This window comes from Pangasianodon hypophthalmus, chromosome 9 (genome assembly GCF_027358585.1).
Source record: "Pangasianodon hypophthalmus isolate fPanHyp1 chromosome 9, fPanHyp1.pri, whole genome shotgun sequence".
Taxonomy (NCBI): domain Eukaryota; kingdom Metazoa; phylum Chordata; class Actinopteri; order Siluriformes; family Pangasiidae; genus Pangasianodon; species Pangasianodon hypophthalmus.
In genome coordinates, this window is record NC_069718.1 from 18,610,953 (window position 1) to 18,636,492 (window position 25,540).

Sequence of the window (25,540 nt, forward strand, 5' to 3'; positions counted from 1 at the left end):
TTAAGAATATTTGAGCTTAAATTCCTTATGTACTCTGTAGCAGTAGATGTAATGCTACTTCCTGACTGGACTATTTTTAAGTAGTATTTGTTGCAGATAAAATATGGTACCACAATTATATGCAAAGTTACATTTCGATGGAGTCCTGTTTTTTTGTGTTTCTGAATGGATCACTCTTATTACAAGTAGATCTTGCTCAAAAATACATAAATTTTGTTTGTAAACTCTATAGCAGCTATAGCTGGAGGCATTCTAACCGATTTCAAGCTCGCCGCTCTTGTTAAGGCAGCTCGGACATTTCTAGTCATCGCTAAAATACTAGTTGGTTTTTTGCTTGTTTAAATAATAAAAATGTTTTTGCATATTGCAAAAAGCTTCCCTTTTTACAACCTTGATTTTTGCATGGCCTATTTGGAAGCCCACTCCATTATGTTAATGTGTTATTTTCCAGAATATTAATATGTGGTTGAACTGTTGTACAAATCTAGTGTCCTCTCTTATGCATGTGTATATTGTATGCTTGTTTGGCTAATCCTAAGCGATTGCCTTCACACTGTCTGTAGTTCCAGTCAAAAGTTTGAACATACTTTTCATAATAATGGAGAAATTTTGACCTAAAGGCTTAGGCTTCAAATTTGTTCCAAAAAATATATATAAATGTATAAAATACATAAAGATATGTAATATGTAGTAATAATAATAACAATAATAATAATAATCATCTTTATGTATATTGCACCTTTCCATTTTGTATCCATATAAATGCCCCCAGGAAATAAATAATTTATTTAGAGCTTGGAAAGAGCAGCCAGCAAGTATTGAGCATATGTGGGAGCATCAGGAAGACTGTTGGGAAACTATCCCAGCTGGTCCCCTCATAAAGCATCTGACAGAATGCCAGCAGTGGGCCAAGATGTTATTAAGACTTTGACTTTGGTCCCTGCATAATTCTTTTCATAGTTTAGCTGTATTCCTATTTTTTTCGCCATATGGGAAAAAAAAGAAAAAGAAAAACCTTCTTTGTGTAGGTGTGTTCAAACTTTTCACAGGTACTGTTTGACTGAAAAATTTTTACGCCCTGGTGCTACCAGATTGCATTCAGGAGAAGCTGACAGTATGCTCCTGTGCTTGGCTTTATTATTCATATGCATCACTATTCCTCTACATCACTCTTTTTTTTATATTCAGTCCAGGTACACGTATGTCCCTTTAAATGAACTGAAACCCAACAGAATAGTGAATGTGTATGGTGTGGTGACCTTCTTCAAACAGCCTTTTCCCACCAAAGGCACAGGTGAGTCCCCAAAATGCACTGCTAATGTGTTTTATTGTCATTTGTGCCCTTAAGCTCAGGCTGAGGCTGAGGGAAAGATAGATCTCAGCAGTGTGCTTAAACCTCTAGAGCTAGTAGGTATGACGGTAAAACATCATCACAAACCTTTAAGAAATACAAGCATAAAATATGCAAAGATACATAGCCCCTAATAGTCACATAAATGCTAAGTAATGCCTGTCCTGTAGTATTTGAAAACGTATAGAATAAAATGACTAAAAAGCAGTATTGCTTTACATTTTTTTACTGCATTAGTGAACATTACCAGCCCACGAACTTCAGCATTAATAACCAGTGAGTAATGTTAACTTAAAGTAAGTTAATTTGTGTTTGTTTAAGTGTTCGTTAAATACACCTGCATTGGTGTTTATTCAATTAGCAAAATTAATAACAGCCTGTGCCTTAATGTTGATAACTTACTGAACTCTGGTGTTCAACTGTAAATATAGAGCATGCTTTTCAGCCTCAGCTGTGAACCGCAAACATGTTAATTAAGGTTTTGGTTCTGATGGTGGTTGTAGACTTACTTTTACCCCCAGATGAACGTTGATTAATGCTGGTGTTGATTATTTGGCTTAATTTTTTTTTGCATTATTGTTTAAATATTCATGGCTTTTTCATGGTAACTAATGTGTTAAATAATGTCAGTAAAGGGAACTTAAACATATAGCATTGTCTTCATTTGAATCCGTTATCATCATACCATCTGAATATGTAGCAAATTGTAAGGACAAAACATGTTAATCACAAAACAGCAGTATGAAAAATATCGAAATTTGCAGTATAGAATTCACAAATATACTGACCGACTTAAATACAAAAAGCAGTGCAAATATATGTCTTGTGGATTATATAAGGAATAAAAACATGGCAGAGCATGCGATTATAGGACAGTAATCAACAGCAAGGTGGTGTCGTATGGCCAGACACAAAGCAGAGTTACAGTAACCACTTCCAAATTATTTTCCTAAAACAGCATGTCCTGAAGTGTTTTATTCCTCTTGTACCACAGCAGTTTTTTGAGCAGAATAACACACTTTGCACTGTGCTGTTATAGGAAAATGATTCACTTCTTCATGTTAGGCCACATTACCCCAGACTGGATTATTTTTTTATAACAACACGGTCTAAAGTGTGTTATTCCTTACTTATTAGCCCTGGATTATGTGGAACGTCTGCCATAGAAGTGCCTGCGAATGAGCTGTTACTATAGAAACAATAACGTAATAAAACAAGTGCATTACTATTAAGCATTTATCATTTAAATAATTTGAATTACAGCTGTCACTAATGTCCGAGTCGTGCTGTTATAAAACAGTCATCAAAACCACCTGACGAGTCAGATGTGAGATTATAAGTTTGCTGTGATGTAATAGATCTTTTTATCTCGATTGTAAAGTACAGCTACATTAGCCTGATAGTTATTTTTACATGGTGCTGCTTTCTTGTTTTCTTCTGCAACCTGTTTAGAACATTAGAGGCTGTATATATATTTGGACGTTTGTATTTAGGAAAAACTGTGATACTATTTTAGCTCCTTAGTAGGGAAGCAGACTGTTGATTTCCCGCTGTTTTAGACAGGATGCAGAAAACACGCTGCTTTTATGCCACTTTTATGTGCTTCAAATCAGCGTCCATAATAGAAAATATGCGTCCATATTAGCCAATATGTTTCTCAGTGGTGTAGCAGCTCGGGCGTGACACACACAATAGTTATTTGGTTCTGTCACTTATTTGTCAAGTGATATATGCTGAGGTTGTTTACAGGCTAATAGCATTTCTATATAATGTTTCCATCTTGTATCAGCAGTGTTAATCCTTATCCTCTGATAATCATCCAACCATCTGAGTAATCATTAAATGTGTTTTTACCACAGTGTGGTTGAATTCTCCGATTTGATTAGGCAGAAGGTGTGGATTAATTTTATATAACAGCACAGCTCAGACAGTAGTTCCGGCTGTAACATTAGCGATATATTTATATTAATGCACTCGTTCTAATACCTTATTATTTCTATAGTAACAGATCATACACAGGGACTTGCATGGCAGACACTCCACATGATCTAACTCTAATAATAATCCGATGAAAAAATGTTGAAGAAAAACATATAATTATTGATGTGGTGAAAGTTTTTGTTCGGAGCTCTTTATGTAACATATGGAAGGAGTCTCAGGTGTCCATGCTTTGTAACTTTCACAGTGCTTTGTGAAGTTTCCCAGCATGGGAGCGTCTGCAGGACAGAGGAATTTATGCTTTTCAGTTTCCCAGTAAAATGAAAAGTTTTTTTTTTTTTTTTTTTTTTTTGTCTGATTGAGTTCCTTGGTGAGGGAATGGCTGTTTATTGTTGTTGTAAAGAGCATGCCATGTTGTTCATTAATGAATCAAATTTACAATAGTTGACAAATCACTGTGATATAGTTGAAATAACACACTTTGCACCATGCTGTTATATGAAAATAGTACACTGGGGTAGTTTGAAACAGGACTTAGGCAATAGGATGATGGCTCTGGAGGTTCTGGATGGTAGCTCAGAAGGGATGTTTGTTGACTGAAGTACTTCATGTTCATCAGGGATCAGTCATCCTCAGCTTTCATACTAATCATAGGCATTACATGATCAAAGTAAGCTCACTACTTTGAACCTCTTTAAAGAACTCTTGAATGCACAGGCCTTTTTGAAAAACGTCTTGGTTCTTGGTTTCATTCTGACCTTTTTTCCCCTCATGCCCATCTCTCCTTTCTTTATACATCCCTCAGTCTGGGACACCAGCATGAAATGCTTCTAATCCGTGGGACGTGGTGTAGGTTACAGCAAACAGTTTGAAATAGTATCACTAACAAATTTGTTAGTAATTACAGATCTTCAACTTGATCATGGAAAGAAATGCATATACTTTCTCACTTTCTCATTGCAGACATCTCTGGCTTCGAGGTGCAATTATGTGTACCTCGACACATTCACATAATTGATCCTTCTAAAGGATGTGTTGTGCTGGTATCTTGTAAAGTCCTGAAAATCAATCCTCATTTCACTCAAAGGCTCCTGTCGATGGATCATTGAGATGAGCAGAGAAAGTCCAGGCTCTTGTCCAATTTAATCAGCACAGAGAATTGGGCATTGTGCACATGTATTCTGCAAACACTTCATTCTAAATCAATGCTGAATCTAAAAGGTCATAGTAGAAGTAACAAGCAGAGTTTCAGTTTTGAAACAATACACCTGATTTAATGCTTCTTATCATTAAAGGTTGATGTGTTTATTTTTGCGACATTCACCTTCTTTCTCCTCTATCTAATTCTGTTCACTCATTTGAAGAGAGTGAAGGGAGCAGAGAATAGAAAATAAATGTGAGTGTTTTGTCACTATTTCAACAGGTTTTGCTGTGTTCAAAGCAAATAACAGTTTGGAATTGCATAATGAATTAACCTTATGAATTGCAGAGCCTCCATCTGGCAGCACTTGTGCTGTAATGAGACTGATGCTTAGGTACTCAGTCATTTCTTGAAATATTTATTGAAATTAATTTAACCTGCATATGATGTTACAAACACTACTGAGGGTTATAAGACTGCTGTTCTTATATCAGGCGTTCTTACTTGTCCTTGTTTGTTATTGGAATCATTTTCTTTGTGTGCTTAATTTTTTTTTCTTTATCTGAAGGTGCGTCAGGACAGTTAACAGAAAGGTCATATATAAAAAGACAAAAAAGTAACAATTATGAATAATAATGCTTAATAGTTAATTAGTTAATGAATGAATAATGGAAGATTATATATATATATATATATATATATATATATATATATATATATATATATATATATACACACATACATACATACATACATATACACACACAGACATGCGCAAAATGGATATAAAAAGTCTACACACCCCTGTTACAAGGAACATGAAACCAAGATAAATCTTTGTCTACCCTGAATGTGAAATCGTATAAAAAAAATAGGAAAAATAAAATAGTTACAGTAATCTGGTTGCATAAGTGTGCACACCCCTAAACTAGTATTTTGTTGAAGCACCTTTTGATTTTATTATAGCACTCAGTTTTTTTGGGTAAGAGTCTATCAGTGTGACACATCTTGACTTGGCAATATTTTTCCACTCTTTCTTGCAAAAACATTCTAGATCCGTGAAACTGTGAGGGCATCTCCTGTCCACAGCTCGCTTCAGGTCACACCACAGAGTTTTAGTTGGATTCAGGTCTGGGTTCTGGCTAGGCCATTCAAAACCACTAATCTTTTGGTTAAGCCATTTCTTTTGTGTCATTGTTGTGCTGAAAGGTGAAATTCCTTTTCATCTTTAGCTTACTAGCAGACACCTGAAGGATTTTAATTTTGCATTAAAATCTGCAGGTATTTGTAGCTATTCATGATTCCCTCCATCCTGATAAAAGCCCCAGTTCTGGCTGAAGAAAATCAGCCCTAAAGCATGATGCTGCCACCACCATGCTTCACTGTGGGTATGGTGTTCTTTTGGTGATGTGCTTTTTTTTTTTTGTGCCAAACATACCTTTTGGAATTATGGAATGATTATACCTTTTGGAATTGGTCTCATCAGAACATAACACATTTTGCCACATGGTTTGGGATGATTTAGTTGAGCTTGAATGGTTTTTTTTGTGAGAAAGGGCTTCTGTCTAGCCACCCTACCCCATAGCCCAGACATGTGAAAAATACAAGAGATTGTTGTCACATGCAGATAGTAAGCAGTGCTTGTCAGATATTCCTGCAGCTCCTTTAATGTTGCCGTAGGTCTATTGGCAGCCTCCCTGGTAAGTTTTTGTCTTATCCTTTTATACATTTTAGAGGGACGCCCTGTTCTTGGTAATGCCACTGTGGTACCCCATTTTCTCCACTTGTTGGTGATGGCCTTCATGGTGTCCTGTGGCATATCTAATGTTTTTGAAATTTTTATTGTACCCCTCTCCTGATCAATACCATTCGACAAGTTAGATCCCATGCATGCTTTGGAAGCTCTTTGCAGACCATGGGCTTCAGCAGTCAGATGAATCCGAGGAGATGTCAAGAAAATCCTACAGAAACAGCTGGTGTTTATTTGGGATTAATGAGGGTAATTTCATTGACAGCTGTTTGATAATGAATTTTGAACATGAGAATGTGATTGGTTCATTCTGAACACAGTCACATCCCCAATTATATGGGTGTGCACACTTTATACAACCAGGTTATTGTAACTTTTTCATTTTTCCTATTTTTCCCTAAAATTTCTGATTGTTTTACACTTTTGACACAATTTTTATACATTGTAATTTCACATTGAGTGTGGAAAAACTTCTAACATGATTTATCTTGGGTTTTTTTTTTACATCACAAAAACCTGCCATTTTAACAGGGGTGTGTAGACTTTTTATATCCTCTCTCTCGCTCTCTCTCTCTCTCTCTCTCTATATATATATATATATAAATGCCAGAACTGTAGCAGTTGCAGTCATTTCATTAGTTCTTTACTGTTTTACTGATAAATGCTCAAAGGTAAGTGCTTGTTCAACATCTAGTCAAGAGTTGTGCTGGTTCTCTTCATTTCTCTATTTAATTAACTATTCAAGATGATTTGTAAGGTAATATTGATATTTCCATGCACCTAAGCCACTCTGATCACCTTGGAAGCATTGATTTTCTATAGATTACTGCTCCACACTGAAGATCATAGACCAGTCAAATGCTAAAGTGAGCTGCACCATTTTCAGTGAAAGGCTCGAGGACCATCCTAAAATCTTCCGAATCGGAGACATCATTCGTCTTCACAGAGTGAAGGTGAGGAGATCAGAGGACTGTATTTGCCAACTTTAATAGACTTATTCACTCACATTAACTAGGCTAGATTTAAACCGTTGGAAGTGCTTCTTTGATTACATCCACTTAGGTTGTAATTACTTTGAGTGCTAAGCACTGTAATGGGCTCTAATCCCAACGATTACTGTTGATTAAGGTCTATTTAAGCAATATGCGAGATATTTAAATGTTCAGGGTCGCTAAAAGTGTGTTGGAATTTATGTACACAGGCTCAAATGTTCAACGGATCCATGACTCTACTGACTACTTTAGGCTGGTCTACCATCACATTTGATGGGACGATTGACAGCCCTATTGAGCCCCGAACATCAAGTAGGACATTCCACTTTGGCGAAGATGATAATCGTGCAGTGGAGGCGCTACGTCAATGGGCAGCAAGCCAATTTCTGGCCACTGAGCCCACTGTTCCCCTGTCATCAGTACAGCCCAGGATGTTTTTTGATCTGACCTGCCAGCTGCTAGCCAAAGCCAGCATGGACACCAGATGCATGCTGCTTAAGGTGTGGTACAGGAGATTATTTATTACACTTTATGCCATAGCCGAATTCTCATGTTGGAGTTATATGGACGATGTCCACTCAACTCTAATTTCCTATGATGCTACAATATTCTTTCCAAACTAATCTCTGATTGTGTTGTAGTAGCTCTGCTGATTTAGATAACTGTATGTTGGATTAACCTGTATTTAGCTGTTTGAAAGAGAATCCCCTTCGTAATATTTTTATTTTAATCTTAATCTAATATTAAGGGAAAATTCTGTGTCTGTCTTCTGAACAAGGACATGCCACATGAATTATCAAATAGACACTCACTGTCCACTTTATTCGGATCACCTGTACACCCACACATTCATGCAGTTATCTAATCAGCCTATCATGTGGCAGCAGTGAAATGCAAAAAAAATCATGCGGATACAGGTCAAGGGGTTCAGGTAATGTTCACATCAAACATCAGAATGAAGAAAAAGTGTGATCTCTGTGTGAAGACATATAAGGCAATAGACATAGGAGTCTGGAATGATTGACTGTTGCACAGGTGCTTAGAACTCTCCAATATTAACTGATCCTCTCTGGAGGTCCCCATTCTCACATTAGTAATGTTTTGGTTAGTGCTCATGGGGCTTGAAAGATGGCTTGACAGAATACCCTCTTTTTTTGGTCCAGGTAAATGGAGAATATGAAATAAAATCTATCATTGTATGTTTGACATAGTTTAAATCATTTTTAGACACATATGCCAATCAGCCATAATAATTAAACCACTTACAGGCGACGTGAATAACATTGATTATCTCCTTACAATGGCACTGTCAAGGGGTGGGACATATTAGGCAGCAAGTGAACAGTCAGTTCTCGAAGTTGATGTGTTTGAAGCAGGAAAATTAGGCAAGCGTAAAAGATCTGAGCGACTTGACAATTTGACAAGGACCAAATTGTGAAGACTAGATGACTGGGTCAGAACATCTCCAAAATGGCAGGTCTTGTGTGATGTTCAAGGTATGCAGTGGTTACTAACTGCCAAAAGTGGTCAAAGGAAGGACAACTGGTGAATCGGCGACAGGGTCATGGGTGCGCCCAAGGCTCACTGATGCATGTGCGGAGCGAATGTGTCGAAGCCTGTCTGGTCAGATCCCACAGAAGAGCTATTGTAGCACAGTGCTGAAAATGTTAATGCTGGCTATGATAGAAAGGTGTCAGAACACACAGTGCATTGCAGCCACAGACCAGTCAGAGCGCTTCTCCCACCTGCTCCCGCTAGGTTCTGTTCTGCACCTGCCCGCTCCCGCTTAAAATTCACTCTGTGTACACCCGCTATCTGCTTAGAATGATTATCTTCCCGACCCGACCGCTCCCGCTAAATTTGGATCTTGTTTTCAGAATCTCACTTTTAAATTTTCCCCTCGAGAGAGAGAGAGAGAGAGAGAGAGACATGGGGGAAAACAAATATGCAAGTGTATACAAGATTTTTATTTGTTATTTTTATTTGTCTTATCAACATACAGTATTATTTTAAAATAATTTACTGTGTCAACACAGTAGAGAAAAACTTGTACATGTACCACCTACCTAAACATTGTAGCAGACCAGGTACACCCCTTTATGGCAACAATATTCCCTAATGGCAGTGGCCTCTTTCAGCAGGGTAATGCGCCCTGCCACTCTGCAAAAATTGTTCAGGAATGATTTGAGGAACATGAAAAAGAGTTCAAGGTGTTGACTTGGCCTCCAAATTCCCCAGATCTCAATCCAATTGAGCATCTGTGGGATGTGCTGGAAAAACACCTCTGATCCATGGAGGCCCCACCTTGCACCTTCCAGGACTTAAAGGATCTGCTGCTGACATTTTGATGCCAGATACCACAGCACACCTTCAGAGGTCTTGTAGTGTCCATGCCTCAACAGGTCAGAGCTGTTTTGGTGGCACAAGGGGGACCTACACAATATTAGGCAGGTGGATTTAATGTTATGGCTGATCGGTGTATATACTTAACATTTAGTTAACAGTTATCTATATTTATTAGCGACGCCACCAAAGGACAAGACTGAGTATTATTGCTCTTTGGGGTTGTCAAGTCTGAAGATGCCACCTCCCATGGCCCCTGAAAGCGTTGGATGTTTTAAGAAAAAATTGTTTGTTGCTGGTTTGTTAAAGTGCCTGTTGGTAATCTGTTACCTACACTAGATTTACTTTTATTGCTCAGGTCTGGGATGGGACAAAATGTGCGCACCCACTGCTCAATGTGGCCGTGGCACCAGATGCCTTGGAGGGAGAATCCAGTCCCTCTCGAGATCGAGAGAACATGATTGCTAACATTCTGGTCTATGACAACCATGTGGAAGGAGCCAGTAAGTTGAAGGTGAGGAGAAAAAAAAAGACTTTGCAGTGATCAGATTAAATGTAGCACTTCATCATAATAAATTTTTAATCGACTTGCTGTAAACTGTAGCTCTGAAACTGTGAGCAGCAAGAAAAATAGCTGTTATATAGAAAAACTGTATTATGTATGTATAGTGTTATGTTGCTACCAGAGCTTAGTGTTACGATAACTAATCCTATAACTCAGTCACAGTTTATTAAATATTAATGGTATGATCACAGCTGTAGAGTGCACCAATATCTTTGCATGTGCAAGGAGAAATTTACCTGTATATCTGTAAAACTTGTGTGTGTGGAGTGTAGATATCTCCATCAAAATACGTATTTAAACCAGTGCCAAGTGGTGCAACTGAGAAGTGTTTGCTATATTGTCAGGAGATCGTGAGTCACCTATCACTGGGAGTGCAGGAGAGCATAATTGGTCTTGCTCTCTGTGTGGAAAGAATGGCATTAGGCTGGATTTATATGTGCTTGTAACTACATATACACAAGATGCTCACTGCCGGTGTTTTTTTTTTTTTTTTTCTGGCAGGTCTGAAAAAATTTGTGATACGTGTGCATGATGTAATACCAACATAAATTGTATGGGCAGTATAGCGCAATGTGACACAATGTACACAACAGGCTGAATAAACTACTTCAAACTAGATATAATTCTGTACAATTCCAAGCAGGTTTGAGCATTAACATTAACCAATTTCCCAATTATGGGGAATGTTTAAAAAATTGTATAGCTTTCACACCTAACAAAAAGTGTCCTTCTGTTGAATCTTTTAGATTAGTACTTTTAAATGTAAAGTTATGATAACTATCTAGTCTATATCACTTTTAATCCTTCAGATGTACAAAAGGGATGCAGGCGTATGTGAACAATGCTGCTCGTGTAGCTGTAGCTGTGCACTTTGTGAAATAAGCATGTGTTTACTTTGCCTCCCTGACTGGTACCTGTTGTGCAGTAACGGAAAACTAGCTTGTAAATAGGAATTGAGAAAATAGGGTAAGAATTTAAAAAAAAAAAAAAAAGTCCTATTGCTCAGTGCAATATCAAACAATCTTGTATCTTGTCTAGTCGTCTTCTCAAGTGTTGGTGCAAAAAATACTTCCACTTGTATTAACTGCTAGTTTAGATGCCCAGTGTTTACAGTTCCATCACACATGATTATTACGTGAATATCCAATGTTAACTGTCAAATCCTGATGAGTTCACCTAGGGAATCTGCTGGTTCTCATGGAAAATATGGAAAATCGATGCCTATCTAGAAAATGTGACACTGTTGTTCCAGGAGTGTGAGTTTTTCCAGTAGAGTTTTAGGAGAGAGATTTGAATTCCTTGCATTTCCAGGCCTCATTGATTGCAGTGGCCAGTATTTGCAAGCTTTCTACAAGAGTTTGTTTGATGAATTGTTTGCCCAGTCATTTTTTACCATCAGTTATTTAGCAGCAGTTTTTTTGTCTCATCGGCCTATTGTAAAGCCTGAGCTGCTTCTGTTGTATGGGATGCGCAGGACTGTCGGGTTTTAGCTGTAGAAGATGGATTGTGCTTTTCCAATCTTGTCACCTTTAGGATATGTGTGGTGCCTCTTTTCCGTTTCTGTAATCAGTGATGTATGACAGTCCGTCTTCCTTAGTTGAATTGTAAGGAGTTTTATTTTTCAGTTGTTTTGAATGGTTCCAAATGGTTATATAGTTTGAAAACTTATCTCAATTCAGAAATGAGCAAAACCCCTTGTGCAGAGAATTGCCTTATGCCTTTGTGTGATAGTCTTCACCCCAATGTCCCGAACATATGAATAGGGGGGAAAAAATAAGTGTTTGTATGGTCTCCTCTGAAAGTATTGAAAGGGCAAGGCCAATAATTTTGTTTTTGTTATACACTGAAGACATTTGGGTTTGAGATCAAAAGATGAATGAGATGATAGATCAGAATTTCAGCTTTCATTTCCTGATATTTACATCTAGATGTGTTAAACAACTCAAAACATGGCACCTTTCGTTTTAACCCACCCAATCTTTAGGTGAGCAAAAATATTGGAATAGATAATCATAAATTAAATAACACTGGTTGCATATCCCTTGCTTGAAATAACTGCATCAAGCCAGCAACCCACTGACATCACCAAACTGTTACATTCCTCTTTTGTGATTCTTTTCCAGGCTTGTACCACAGCTTCATTCAGTTTTTTTTTTTTTTTTTTCTTTTGGGGTGTTTCTCCTTTCAGTTTCCTCTTCAGGAGGTGTAATGCATGCTCAGTTGGGTTAAGGTCTGGTGATAGACTTGACCAGTCCAAAACCTTCCACTTTTTTTCTTTGAAGAAGTTGTTTGTTGTGTTGGCAGTGTGTTTTGGGTCATTGTCTTGCTGCATGATGAAGTTCCTCCCAATTAGAGTGGATGTATTTTTCTGTAAATTGGCAGACAGTATGTTTCAGTAGACTGCTGAATTCATTCTGCGGCTACCATCATGGGTTACATCATCAATAAAGATTAGTGAGCCTGTTCCAGAAGCAGCCATGCAAGCCCAAGCCATGACACTACCTCCACCATGCTTGACCGATGAGCTTGTATGTTTTGTATCATGAACAGATCCTTTCTTTCTTCATGCTTTGGGCTTTCCATCACTTTGGTAGAGGTTAATTTTGGTTCCAGAACATTTGTGGCTCATCTCTGTATCTTTGCCAATTCCAATCTGGTCTTCTGATTCTTACCACTGATGAGTGGTTTGCATCTTGTTGTATAGCCTCTATATTTCAGCTCTCAAAGTCTTCTTTAAACAGTGGATTGTGATACCTTTACCCCTGCCCTGTGGAGGTTGTTGATAATGTCACTGACTGTTGTTTTGGGGTTTTTCTTCACAGATATCTCAATAACTGCTGTTCTTTTCCTTGGCCTGGTTGTTGGTACACCAGTGGTTTCTTTCTTTTTCAAGACATTCCAAATTGTTGTATTTGCTATGCATAATGCTTGTGCAATGGCTCTGATCGATTCTCCCTGTTTTCTCAGCTTAAATGGCTGGCTGGTTTATCATTTTTAACAACAAATGCAGTCTTCACGGGTGAAACCCAGGGCTCAAACCAAGAGTAGACATTCTGGGCAACAAGAAACACATCAGTCCAATATTCCAATTTTTTTGATCACCTGAGAAATAGGTGGATTCAACCCAAAGATGCCATGTTCTGAGTTGTTTAACACATCTAGATGTAAATATCAGGAAATGAAAACTGAAATTTGGATCCATCATCTTATATTCATCTTCTGATCTCAAATTTAAATGTCTTCTTATATTACTTTCCCTAAAATAAATGTTTCCTTCACTTCTAATCAGTTGGACACTTGGAACTTTAGTCTGTCTTGAAGGCGTTCGACTTGATGTACACAATAAAAGCACAGACTTTCTCTTTAGTGAAGGTCTTCTATAAATGCTTAAAGAATCAAGACTCAAAGTACTGACAGCTTTTCTACTTTTACTCTCTTTGTATTAATATTTCAGAGAGAGCTGGGCTTTTTTATTTCTTTTTGTGGTTTCTTGGGCCTTGGAACAGTATGATTTTGGCCTTGATTTTAAATACATCACTTTAGATTCTTTTCTTTGGACCTGTATAGCTGTGGCTGCCTTTATATCTTTTAGTTTGTTGATCCTACATGTTGTGTGGGGATGGTAGGATTTTGTGCACTAGGTATAAAACAAAGGTTTTAAGGTTATCTCCAAAGAGCCTGTATAGACTTTATCTTCTGGCCGACCTTGTTGTCTGTAAGTGTGCCATTGCCATGTAGGACTGTACACTGTGTCTGGGAAAATGGGGCCTTAGTATTGCAAGGTTCTATCTGAGTGAAAAGAAATTTTAAAATATTGGACATCAAAGTTTTGACATCTCAGCTGGCAAAACTCTAAGGAAGCAAATTAAATGTATAGTTCAGTAGGGCTTATGCTTTAAAAGTGGTTTAAGTGTACATTAGTAAATCCGGTGACATTTAAAATGTAGAGTTTTGACCATGTGGCAGATGCACATACAACTTCATCTTGCTGTAATGTTGCTCATACCACAGTACTGTTAATTCTCAAAAGTCATTGGTCAGAAGTGATGATTACTTTTCTTTAACAGCAGTTCTTACCATAGTGTTAGCTGCAATTCCAATGATAGATTTATATTAATGCACTCATTCTAATACAGTATTGTTTTTGTAGTAACAACTCATTCACAGGACTTGTATGGCAGACTCTCCATGTAATCTAAGCTTTATTATAAATGGATTTTTATTGTAAATACTTTGTTAAATAACCAGTGTTGTTATTTAACAAAGACATGTAATCATTGTTATAATGAAGATTGATGTAAGGAGACATTTATTTAGCATTTATGGAAGGAGTCTCAGGTGTCAGTAAGTTTTCCGCCACTGGGGAGTCTTCAGACTAGAGAATTTATAAATTTATAAACATTTAAATTATAAAATGTAATTGTTGATGAATTGTGGTATAAGAGGAATAAAACATACTGCTTCATGTCAGGCTGTATCACACCAGCTCAGCTTTGATTATTTTCCAATAACAGCACACCCCATAGTGTTTTATTCCTTACATAGTGTTTGTTTAAGAACAGCTTACAAAACCAAACATTGCCCAATATTAATTAATAGTTAATCAATAAGATCTTATAGCATAACTCCTTTAAAAAGACTTTGTAGCATTTTATCTTTTCCTGTATAAAAGGGTTCAGTAAGTTTAAAAATCAAATTAAAAATGCACTGCTGTAAGTTTGAATGTTTACTTCTGAAAAACACAAACAAGCCATTCATATTAAAATGCATTTGAAATGGCCATATTTTTGTTACATTTTTGACTGCTGAATTCAGTATTTGTTGTGCATGATCCTTCATGTTCATCAACATGTTTTGGTCTATGGTTATTTGATAAATAGTTCTCTATATTGTTAAAGTTGCTTTGTTTTAGTTTTTAGTGAGGGAATGATAGTGCCCATACAGTTAAAGAACAGAATGGCAGAATGAAGCATTTCCTTAATAATTAATTAAAACAAGGCTGGATACACTTGTAGGTCAATGTTGGACCACTGCTGCATGCAAAATATTTGTAGCTCCTTTATATTCTAGTGTTTGTTAATATGGAAGTCGTCTTCAAATGAGACCACAGGTTTTTAATGGGGTTCAGATCCCAAGACTGAGAGGGCCATTAAACATTTATTTGTGTACAGTGTTAAGAAATGGAGGAAATGTTGTTTAATGAATGCCTGCTGATTAATTTTTTCTTTTCAGACAGTTTATTCATCAAATAATAACAATATTTTATTACTGTTATCAATATCTGTGCCCCTGTCATCTGTAGTATTGTGTGAAATTGCTGGAGCTTTAGACTGGGCGGGAGTGAATAACAGAGTGAATAAAGCAGGCCATTAGGACTTTGCAGACTGAGAGCGAGAGTTTTACACTGCTGAAGAGAGGACCAAATCAATATGGTAACAGCAAGAGGTCCTGACTGTAAGGGTCTTACACACACTGCATGTGATACAGAGCACAGTCACAAAGCCATGTCACACAGAGTTGCTAATAGCCAGCTAAACAGCAGCTTCAATTACTCATGAATGATCCTAATAACTGTCTCACTCTTCACGTCAGTGAGTGACTGTAGTCAGCGAGTGAATTAACAATACTGTATTTCAGGGGTTTCTATTTAGAGGACAAACCCCCTAAGATTTTCTGAATCTCAGAAAATTACCCTGAGCTCTTATATCCATTTTCCTTTTGTATGTGCATCATGGGTCCCAGGCCACTTTCCAGTGTTTCATCTGAAAAGGAATGCCTGGAGTAATAGCGTGGAATTTGACCTATGTCTGGAACCTGTTAGCTAATAAAAAAAAAGGTCAAAGCTTGGATATAATAATTAATGCAGTTGCCAAGCTTGAAAGCAAGCAATCAGGGCCAGATTTTCCCAAAAGACTGTAGCGCACAGAATTTTCATGTTTTTTTTTTTGTGTGTTTTTTTAACATTCACGTAGTTGGTTTTGTCATGGGATGTAGAATAGAAATGCTAGAAGACAGCTAACTGTTAGAAGATGATTTGTGTTTTAAAGCAACTATTCCATTTAACATAAATCTCTGTAAGTTTGCTGCTCGTATGCATGACTGTTGCTACATTTGACAACGAATTAATCAGAAGTAAAATATTGTGTAAATAATGAGCTAGAATTTGACTTCACTAGCCTGAAACTGATTCTAGCTGCTGGAACCGATTCTGGTCTAACCTGGCCTTAGCAAAGAAGACAAAGAAGCAGAAATAGCTAACTTAGTTCAATTTTTAATGTTAGCACATTAGCAATTAGCAGCATGCTTTTTAAAATTAGATGGAGTTCATGCCTTCTAGAAGGGAAACGGAGTTTATACAAGTCTTTGCTTACTCTAGCATAATGAAACACACACAGACAGCTATAGCGCTATAATTATACATTGTGTAGCATAAAAAGCTGATGATGAATTGAGACAATTTTTGAGATGATGATGATGATGATGGCACAATTCTAGATAGATTTTCCATATTGATATATATTGAATGAAGGCTAAACTGAGCCCATACTATTGATATATAGCATAGAGTCATATAAAAATATAAAAATGTAAAACCTAAGGTTTCTTCTTGGAAATTTAATTAAGTAAGAGTACAATGATTAAATAAGGATTAATTTTAATAACACTCGAGTACATCAATACGGCAAGTATTTTTCATGCTTGGTTGTTGAGATTTTATTGTCTTGCTATTTCATGGTTTCCATTTGACTAAGATACAGTTGTTAAAGGAATAAGTGCACCAGAAGATATGCAAGTGGCATTTTTCAGTGGTTGCAGTTGGCTCACAGCGGTGTGACATCCTGTCTGTATTCACATCTGACTATCAATTATTCATGCAGGGAAAGAAAGAGAGCACATGTGCTGTCTGAACACACAAATGCTCCCTGCCTGTGATTTCCTCAGACAGCAGGTTGGTAACACATGTCTACCTAGAATGGGTTATAGGTATGCTTATATAATTGGGTATGAATGTGAATTAGGTGAATGAAGAAAAAAAAAATAGAATATACTGACTTGATTGCGGTTCTGCATGCAGAGTCATGCCAGATCCAAAAGGCAACTGGGTTTCTCTTCACCAAACACCATCACTCTAAAATCTTTATACCAAAACAAATGATTATATTGAATGAAGTGTTACTGAAGAAAAAAAAAACCTTGAGTTGGTCATGTTTTTATTGAATCGGACTTGGCATGTGTATGGTGTACTATTTCAGGAAACGCTGGTTTTAGGCATTTTGGCTAATGTGTCTGGAAAATGTTTGCTGACATAACTGCACTTTTTTGACAGAGATGAATAGAACGGAGAGCTGCAGTCATTCACTTGTGCATTTCCAAAGCCAGAAAGCCTCACAAAGGCTTAGGAGGAGATGATGTCAGTCTGCTTGCCTATTCTTTCTGTTATCAGAGAGCTGGAGAGAGTGTCATCTACAATATAGTGCAGAAAATGAACATTTGGATGGTAGGGCAGTAATGTCAGTTTTGTGTTATGTCCTTAATGATGGTTAACTGCTTTAAAATGCTTTAATTCATTTTACATTAGGACATGACTGACATAGTGGTGATATAAATATGCAAGTAGTTCATATTCTGGATCAGTAAATCTGCTTAAAGTAGATGGCAGTGTCCATTATTATGTTGCTGAACTTGAATTTAATCTGCCTTTAACTGCATTCATGTTTAGGATTAAGAAAGTTCACCTTTTGCTAGTCCAAGGTCAGAAATTGGTTGGTCTTGGTCTTAATTGCTGCTTATTACATATTGAAAGTCCATTGGTCCCTCTTCATTTGGTCTCATCTGGCCTAATGAAGATGAAACCCTTGGTCAATAGCACGTGGCCAAATAGCCATGTAGTCAATAGTACATTTTTTCCAAGATATTCAAATCCTAAGGAAGTCATCTCAGTCTGTGCCGATGGAGTTAATATTTTTTTTTTTTTTTTTTTTTTTTTTTTTTTTTTTTTAAATACATATAGACGAGGATCCAGTGAATACCTGAGTCATCCAGTTGCATGTAGCTGCAAATCTTAGGTTAATAGAGTTTTCCATGCTGGGAGCTGTGGTCTTTGTAAGAGCACAGCTTCATTCTAGCTGTTCTCTGCAAGTTCCACTGAAGGGACCTTTCCGCACTAAATTCATTTTTTTGCCCAGCAGATACGTATACCAGAGTTATACGCGTACCCGTGAAAACTGTACATGTGTGCACTGACTGTACAAAACATTAAGATATGTCAAGTATAACTCTACATGAATTTCATTCCCAATTGGTAGCACCTCTTACATTCACTTGAGACAAGTGAGATGTGGAGTTGTATCTGAAGAAGTATGGGCAAGAAAAAAAATGCATGAACGAGTATGTTAGGAACACCAGTATCTGGAAATGTCTCAGTGATAATGCAGACTGGCATAAAATGTATGTAATAATATGGTGTACTATATTTATATGGTGTACTGTTTCTTTTATAATTAGTGAGCACAAGAGTACCAGGATTTGCAGGTATATGCAGCAATATAACTGGATCCTCATCTACATTGTATGCAAAACACGATTGGACCTGGGAAGCAAGAAAATGCCTTTCATTGTGTTTCTTTTATAATCAGTGAAATCAAGAATACCAAGGCTTTCTTCAGTTACTTAATTTTGATTGCTTCGTGCTACCAGTCTATACAAGATGTTTTCAGTGAAATCAAACATTAAATTTAGCACGTTAGAACAAATCCTGTCAGGCAAACAAGGACAAGGCTTGAATTTCACAGTGAGTTTTTTATTATTATTATTTATTTATTTATTTTTTTGCTGCAGAATGTGTTACTCCTATGCAGCCAACATTTGTAATGCAAGAATTTCTCCCACATTTATTGGCAAACCGTCACCCCAAACAGCAGCAAGCCAATAAATCATTCTGCACTTCTTCACTGTCAAATTGAGTTTTGTACTGCAAGGCGCTAATGCAAGTATGGAGCAATCAAAGCACTATTGGCATGAAGCTAAAGCTCCAACTCTGGCAGTGAAGTAACTGCACTGAAATAAGCATCTGTTTTTGGCATGTTCAGTTAGCCTGTCAAGGTTTACCAAGGTTATAAAACCTGAGGCGCAATCACAGTGCTATTAAGAAGGATGGAAGGAAGGCAGCAAGGGAGGAAGAAGGTATAAACTCTAATGGCAAGGACAAGGCTTTAACTTTGTGCTGCTGGTAGAGAGAAATAGACTCTAGCAAATAGAGCATATCCAGCTCTGGCTGTGGATTTACCACTTTGTTACAGCCTCCTTAGACTACTGAAATCCCAAGAGTGCCAAAGGGAAATCATGCCTGTATACAAGGTAAGCTCTCAGAGTTGAGACCAGAGAATGCTAATAATTGGTGCAGACAGTAGTGCGTATCTGCTCCAGTGCTCTAGTATGGAGCTCTATTCTGGTCTTCGACGCTCCTGGTCCAGAGGAGCAAAGAGGAGAAGACTGACAAGTGAAATCCCACGAGCTTAAGCTCTCTGACTGCTGCTTGTCACTCAGAGTGAAGGAGGAGGGCTGCTGCGTTTATCTCTCTCTTGCGTTCATATCATAGTCCGAACATTCTCAGTCTCATATCACAACCCAAGTGAGGCAGACAAATGTGCACTCCTACTGTGAAGCCACACACTCAGTGAGTTTCCTTTGAAAGCACCAGGTTTTATTCATGATTCTTCTTACCAATCACATCATCAATGATGAAATGTAACTAATTGCATGGTAAATGACTTAAAGAAAACAGTCTAACGAAATCTAGATTCTCAACTGCAAGCTGTTTGCACACTTTCATAATGCACAGTGAGTGAAAGGTAAACTGCATTCTGTTTTTTTTTTTTTTCCTTTTGCTTTGTCAGCCCAAGTAACGCCAGCATTGCTATCTGTGCACAGAGAACGTCTTGTAGATTGCATAGCCAGTAGGTCCCTGCGGCTGTGCAGCATCTTGTCAAAAAAAAAAAAAAAAGCCTATGCATATCATTATCACCGCATTCTCCTATAGAAGCACTTGTAGCATATTCGTCTCAGCCTACACACCTGAGTATTTGCAACATTCTGAAGATCTATACTGCAGTGTAGAGAGGCAGGTATGCCGTTATATAACACCGCACCCTGCTAGCTATTGAGTTTTGTATTTTTAAGATGGTTTATGCATTTTTTTTTTTTCCCACCAGACAAAAACAGAATGCATGAAATGATTTTTTTTTTGTCATGCAAAGCCCAGGATTTGCAATTAAGAACAGCACTAGTGCAGATGTTTATGGGTACCATGATTCATTCCTGTGTAGTATAAAAGTGTCCTTTAGGTTTTATACCAGACTGCCCCCTGCTGGAGGATGATGGCAAGCTGTTAGTGGTCTTGCTTAACTTGCAGATGATTTGCGTTATTTAGACACATTATTAGTTGCATGGGCACATTAAAAAAGAGTTAATGTTAATGATGATTACTGGTTGTTAAAGTAAAGTGAATGGTTATTGCTTTCTGAACTTTGTGTGTGTTTGTGTAGCCTGGCATGTTTCTGCGCCTGTACAATCTCCATGCAGTGACTCAAAGCGCTCCTGAGCAATCTGCTGACTGTGCCAGCCCCCTCTGCTTCCACCTGCACGGCGGCACTTCGTACGGTAAAGGCCTGTGTGTGCTTCCCTCAGAGAGCCCCGAGCTCCAGCCGCTCAAGAGGTAGACTACACTGTAGTTTTGATATTTAATGTTTCCTGAATAGGGGGAATTGCTTTAATATCAATTAAATTTTTTTATACTTGACTGAGGTGGAAAGTTGCCATATTGATAAGTATAGTAGATTTCTTTGAATGTACTTTATAATAAACTGATGATATTAACAAATATTCTCTGTTGATGTCTGTCAAGTGTCTCACAGCACTTTATCTTGTCTTTTCCTTACCTCTCACTTGGCCAGATTGATGGAGAGTCATGTAGCAGTAGCTGGTGAAAATGAAGTGAATGATGCCACTCTTCTAGATGTTTGGTATACTCCTCCAGAGGCTCTTGGTAAGTTCCTGCCTCTACACACTTCTTGAATCCAGTGAGGCAAAGATCTGTATCCCCCTGTCTATCTGTCACTGTATCTCTCACTGTATCCACTGTAGTATAGTATGTGTATAATATTCCCCCTATAGAGTTGAATACTGTACTGTATATAGAAATATAGGTACTCTATGCAAGCAGAAGAAAAGAGACAAAGATTTGAAAAGCAGTTGAAGTTGAGCACCATTTAAACACCACTGAATTTCATAGCATTGAAATATATTAATTTGAATACCACACATTTGTATATATTTGTTTGAAATATATTTGTTTGAAATTTGAAAACCTCCCTGGTTCGAGGTAAATTATTTTAATGTTCCAGATTTTAATTGTTTAAACTGCTGTGTTTTTTGTTTGTTTAATTTTGAAAAACAAACAAAAAGATAAGCATCCAGGCTACCCAGGGATAGGCAATGGTGTGTGTGTGTGTGTGTGTGTGTGTGTGTGTGTGTGTGTGTGTGTGTGTGTGTGTGTGTGTGTGATAGAGAGAGAGAGAGAGATTCCAGGATTGCCTCTGTCCGTGCCTTGGTAGCCCAGATGCTTAACTTATATTTTTTCCAAAGTGAATTTTGCAAACTGAATTTGACTGTGCAACACAGTTTTTGCATATCTGACAACTGAAATATTAAATCTGAATTTATGGAACTATTTGAGTATCCAGTTAACTGTTTCAGTGATGCTTGATTTTAAAATCACTGAACTTTGAAATAAAACTACTTTGAATTTCAGGGAGGTTAATTCAAAACAAATGTTCCAACATGGGGAACATTATACACATATATTACAGTGGACACATTGATAGGTACAGTGATGCCTTCTGGACGGATATTTAATATCATTTGTTATGTTTGTAGGATATTTATAATGACTGAATAAATTGCCATAAATACAGTGTTTCTGCTGTGTTTCAGGTGAAGCGGTCAATGAAGATTTTTATACAGGTAAAATAGAATGTTCTTAACTGGTTCAAATCTTTTGATCATTAAATTTTTTTTTCCCCAACTGTACCATGGCTATTTCAGCATGCCATGTGTTCACTTCCTGACTAGGCTAGAAATGTAGTCAGTGGGGAACTCGAATTTACTTTGCTGTTTGCTTGTAATTGTATGTGTTCAGTTCGGACATGTGGACACGCACTGCAGCAGGTATCTCTTGCTCATGTGAAGAGATCAACTCCACCTGTGGTTTGTCACGTTCGTGCCAAGGTGAAATCTTACCAACCCCAGAACCTGTACCAGTGCCTCAAACTCTTCTGTCCACAATGTACAACACTGTGAGTCTCATACTGCACTCTCATATATGCAGTGATGTAGACAAGATATTTAATCTTTTTATAAATTCATAACATTTAAGCAAATGATAATTGTATGGAATTGTATAATTAGGAAATAGGAAATGTCATTAAAAGCAAATAATAATAATAATAATAATTAGCAGCATGATGTATTGCAAGTGGGGAAAAAAAGTGTTCTTTTGGTTTAGTTATAGCGCTTTTGCACTGGATGGTGTGGCATTGCTCAGCTAATCCCCGCATTCTGATGTCATTTTGATTGAGACTATTGATTGGATAAACACACTCCTCACACAATATATATAAGGTTTCCTGGTTGGAATCAATATTCCTCTAGCACAAAATCTAGTAATCTAGTCTTGTAGTGAATTTTCTGGTGAATTTAAAGGCAACATCTTAGCTTTATCCAACAGTTTAATGCTTTAGATTAGTTTTTATTTATCCATAGTATCATTTTCTTAATGTGTTTTAGCTTGATTTTACATTTCTTACCCTTGACCCATGTAAAATCTGCCATGGTCTGAATAGGATGCCATCCCAGATTACTTCCTGCTCATTTTGTTTGTGCTGTACGTAAAGTTAAAAAAATTTAAGATTCAGCCACAGAAAATGCAAAAAGTATTTTACTTCTCATGCCTATAGCTAGTCACCACCTGATAACCTGCAGTAATACACACAGTGAAACTCCCAGTGCAGTTATAGGAAATTTAGTCGCTCTTGGAACGCCGCTTGACCAATCAAATTAGTAAGTTAGTAAGTGAAGTGAGGCCAAGTATGGTGACCCATACTAGGAATTTGTGCTCTGCATTTAACCGATCCAAGTGTACACACACACACACACGTACACACACGGCAGCCTTTTGCTGCGGCGCCCGGGGAGCAATTGGGGGTTCGGTGCCTTGCTCAAGGGTCTCACCTCAGTCGTGGTATTGAGGGTGGGAGAGAGCGCTGGTCATTCACTCCCCCCACCTACAATCCCTGCCGGACCCGAGACTCGAACCCACAACCTTCAGGTTCACCTTCGGGTTGCAAGTCCGAGTCTCTAACCATTAAGCCATGAACTAACTGTTGTAGAATTCACAAATAAAATATTAATAACAATTAAATATTAGTAAAAATAAAAGTAAAATGATTGTGATTGGAAACGGACATGGAGATACGGATACGGATACGGATGGTCCTGGGTTCAGATTTGTTACTAAGCCATGCTTTGCTGTCACACTGTTCAATAGAAAAGCACTATTATATTGTTATAGTATGCGCAGAAAACAGATTCACCATGCGACCATTCAGTGTAATACATTTTCATGAGAGGTTATCTACAGAAATCCTGCAGCTGTTCTAAAGCTGATGTGCATAATGTGCCTGTATAATAGAGTGGAGGTCCCCAATGATGAGGTTATAGCTCGGGTATTCCAGGAGGCTTTGAGAGTCAATCAGCCGTGCAGTGAGCACTGGGCAGTCACCTCTTCAGTGGACTCCATTAGCATGCACGTGTCCTGTGAGATGGTCCTGAGCAACACACACACTCAGCTGCTGTTTCTCCAGGGTAAGCTGTGCACTGAAAAAAAGACCACACTTTTCAAGGGATGTTTGGCAATGATTGGAGCAGCTCGATGTGCTACAGTGGAGATTAAAAAAAAAAAATCTACAGTACACTCCTGTGTTAAAATGGCAGGTTTTTGTGATGTAAAAAATGAAATTAAGTTAAACAATGTCAGAACCTTTTCTACCTTTATTGTGAAACTGCAACCTATGAATTAAAGTGAAAAACAATAAGAATCATTTTAGGGAAAAATGAACAATAAAAAATGTACAATAACCTGGTTGCATAAGTGTGCACACCCCTAAACTAATACTTAGTTGAAGCACCTTTAGATTTTATCATGGCATTTGATCATTTTGGGTAAGAGTCAGTCAGTTTGGCACATCTTCACTTAGCAATATTTTGCCATTTTTCCTTGTAAAAGCATTCCATCTCTGTCAGATTATCTGGGCATCTCCTGTGCACAGCTCTCTTCAGGTCACCCCACAGATTTTTGATTGGATATAGATCTTGACTCTGCCTGGGCCATTCCAAAACCTTGATCTTGTTTTGGTGAAGCCATTCCTTTGTTGACTTGGAGGTGTGCTTTGGGTCATCATGCTGAAAGGTGAAATTCCTCTTCATCTTAAGTGTTAGCAGAAGCCTTAAGTTTTTGTGCCAGAATTGACTAGTATTTGGAGCTTTTCATGATTTCCTCCACCCTGTTTAAAGCTCTAGTTCCAACTGAAGAAAAGCAGCCCCAAAGCATGATGCTGCCACCTCCATGCTTCACTGTGGGGATGGTGTTCTTTTGGTGATGTGCTGTGTTTTGTTTTGGGGTTTTTTTTTTGTGCCAAATATTAGTTATTTAGTCTTTTATAAGTATTTATAAGTATAAATATTATAGTCTTTTGGTATTATGGTGAAAAAGTTCAACTTTGGTCTCATCAAAGCATAACATATTCCACATGGTTTTGAGAGATTGGATTTTTATTTATTTATTTATTTATTTAGTTCTCCAAACTTTAGCCGGGCTTGGATGTTTTTTTGTTGTTGTTGTTAAAAAAGGTTTATGAAGAATTGGGAAGATTGTCATATGTTGGGAGCAGCCAGTGCTTGCCTGAAATTGCTACAATTCTTTTTTAATGTTGCTGTAGGCCTCTTGGCACTCTCCCTGACCAGTTTTCTCATCAATTTTGGAGGGACGTCCTGTTCTTAGTAATGTCACTGTTGTGCCATATTTTCTCCACTGGTTGATTATTGTCTTTATAGTGCGCCATGATATATCCAGTGCCTTGGAAATGTTTTGTAACCCTCTCCTGATATTCTTCAACAATGAGATCCCGTACCTGCTTTCTAAGCTCTTTGCGGCCCATGGCTTTTCCAGTTGGATGTTACCAAGCAGATGTCAGGAAAGTCCTATAGGAACAGCTGTACTTTATTTGGCGTTAATCAGTCACTTTAATTGATGGGAGGTGTATACTAATTAGTATTTAACATGAGTTTGAATGTGATTGGTTGATTCTGAACACTGCTACATTCCCAATTATAAAAGAGTGTGCAC

General features: G+C 37.6%; 1 protein-coding gene across 5 annotated transcripts in view; it reads left to right on the plus strand.

The window, feature by feature from the left end:
* pot1 (protection of telomeres 1 homolog) overlaps positions 1 to 25,540 on the plus strand; it is a 43,450-nt gene that overhangs the window by 16,195 nt on the left and 1,715 nt on the right. For all 5 annotated transcript variants that reach the window (XM_026919314.3, XM_026919315.3, XM_026919312.3 and 2 more), the window contains 9 exons: positions 1,189 to 1,294; positions 7,003 to 7,133; positions 7,382 to 7,672; positions 9,874 to 10,029; positions 20,625 to 20,794; positions 21,033 to 21,124; positions 22,072 to 22,101; positions 22,277 to 22,433; positions 23,828 to 24,000. In XM_026919314.3, coding sequence (XP_026775115.3) covers positions 1,189 to 1,294; positions 7,003 to 7,133; positions 7,382 to 7,672; positions 9,874 to 10,029; positions 20,625 to 20,794; positions 21,033 to 21,124; positions 22,072 to 22,101; positions 22,277 to 22,433; positions 23,828 to 24,000 — 1,306 coding nt within the window. The remainder of the gene's footprint in view (positions 1 to 1,188; positions 1,295 to 7,002; positions 7,134 to 7,381; positions 7,673 to 9,873; positions 10,030 to 20,624; positions 20,795 to 21,032; positions 21,125 to 22,071; positions 22,102 to 22,276; positions 22,434 to 23,827; positions 24,001 to 25,540) is intronic.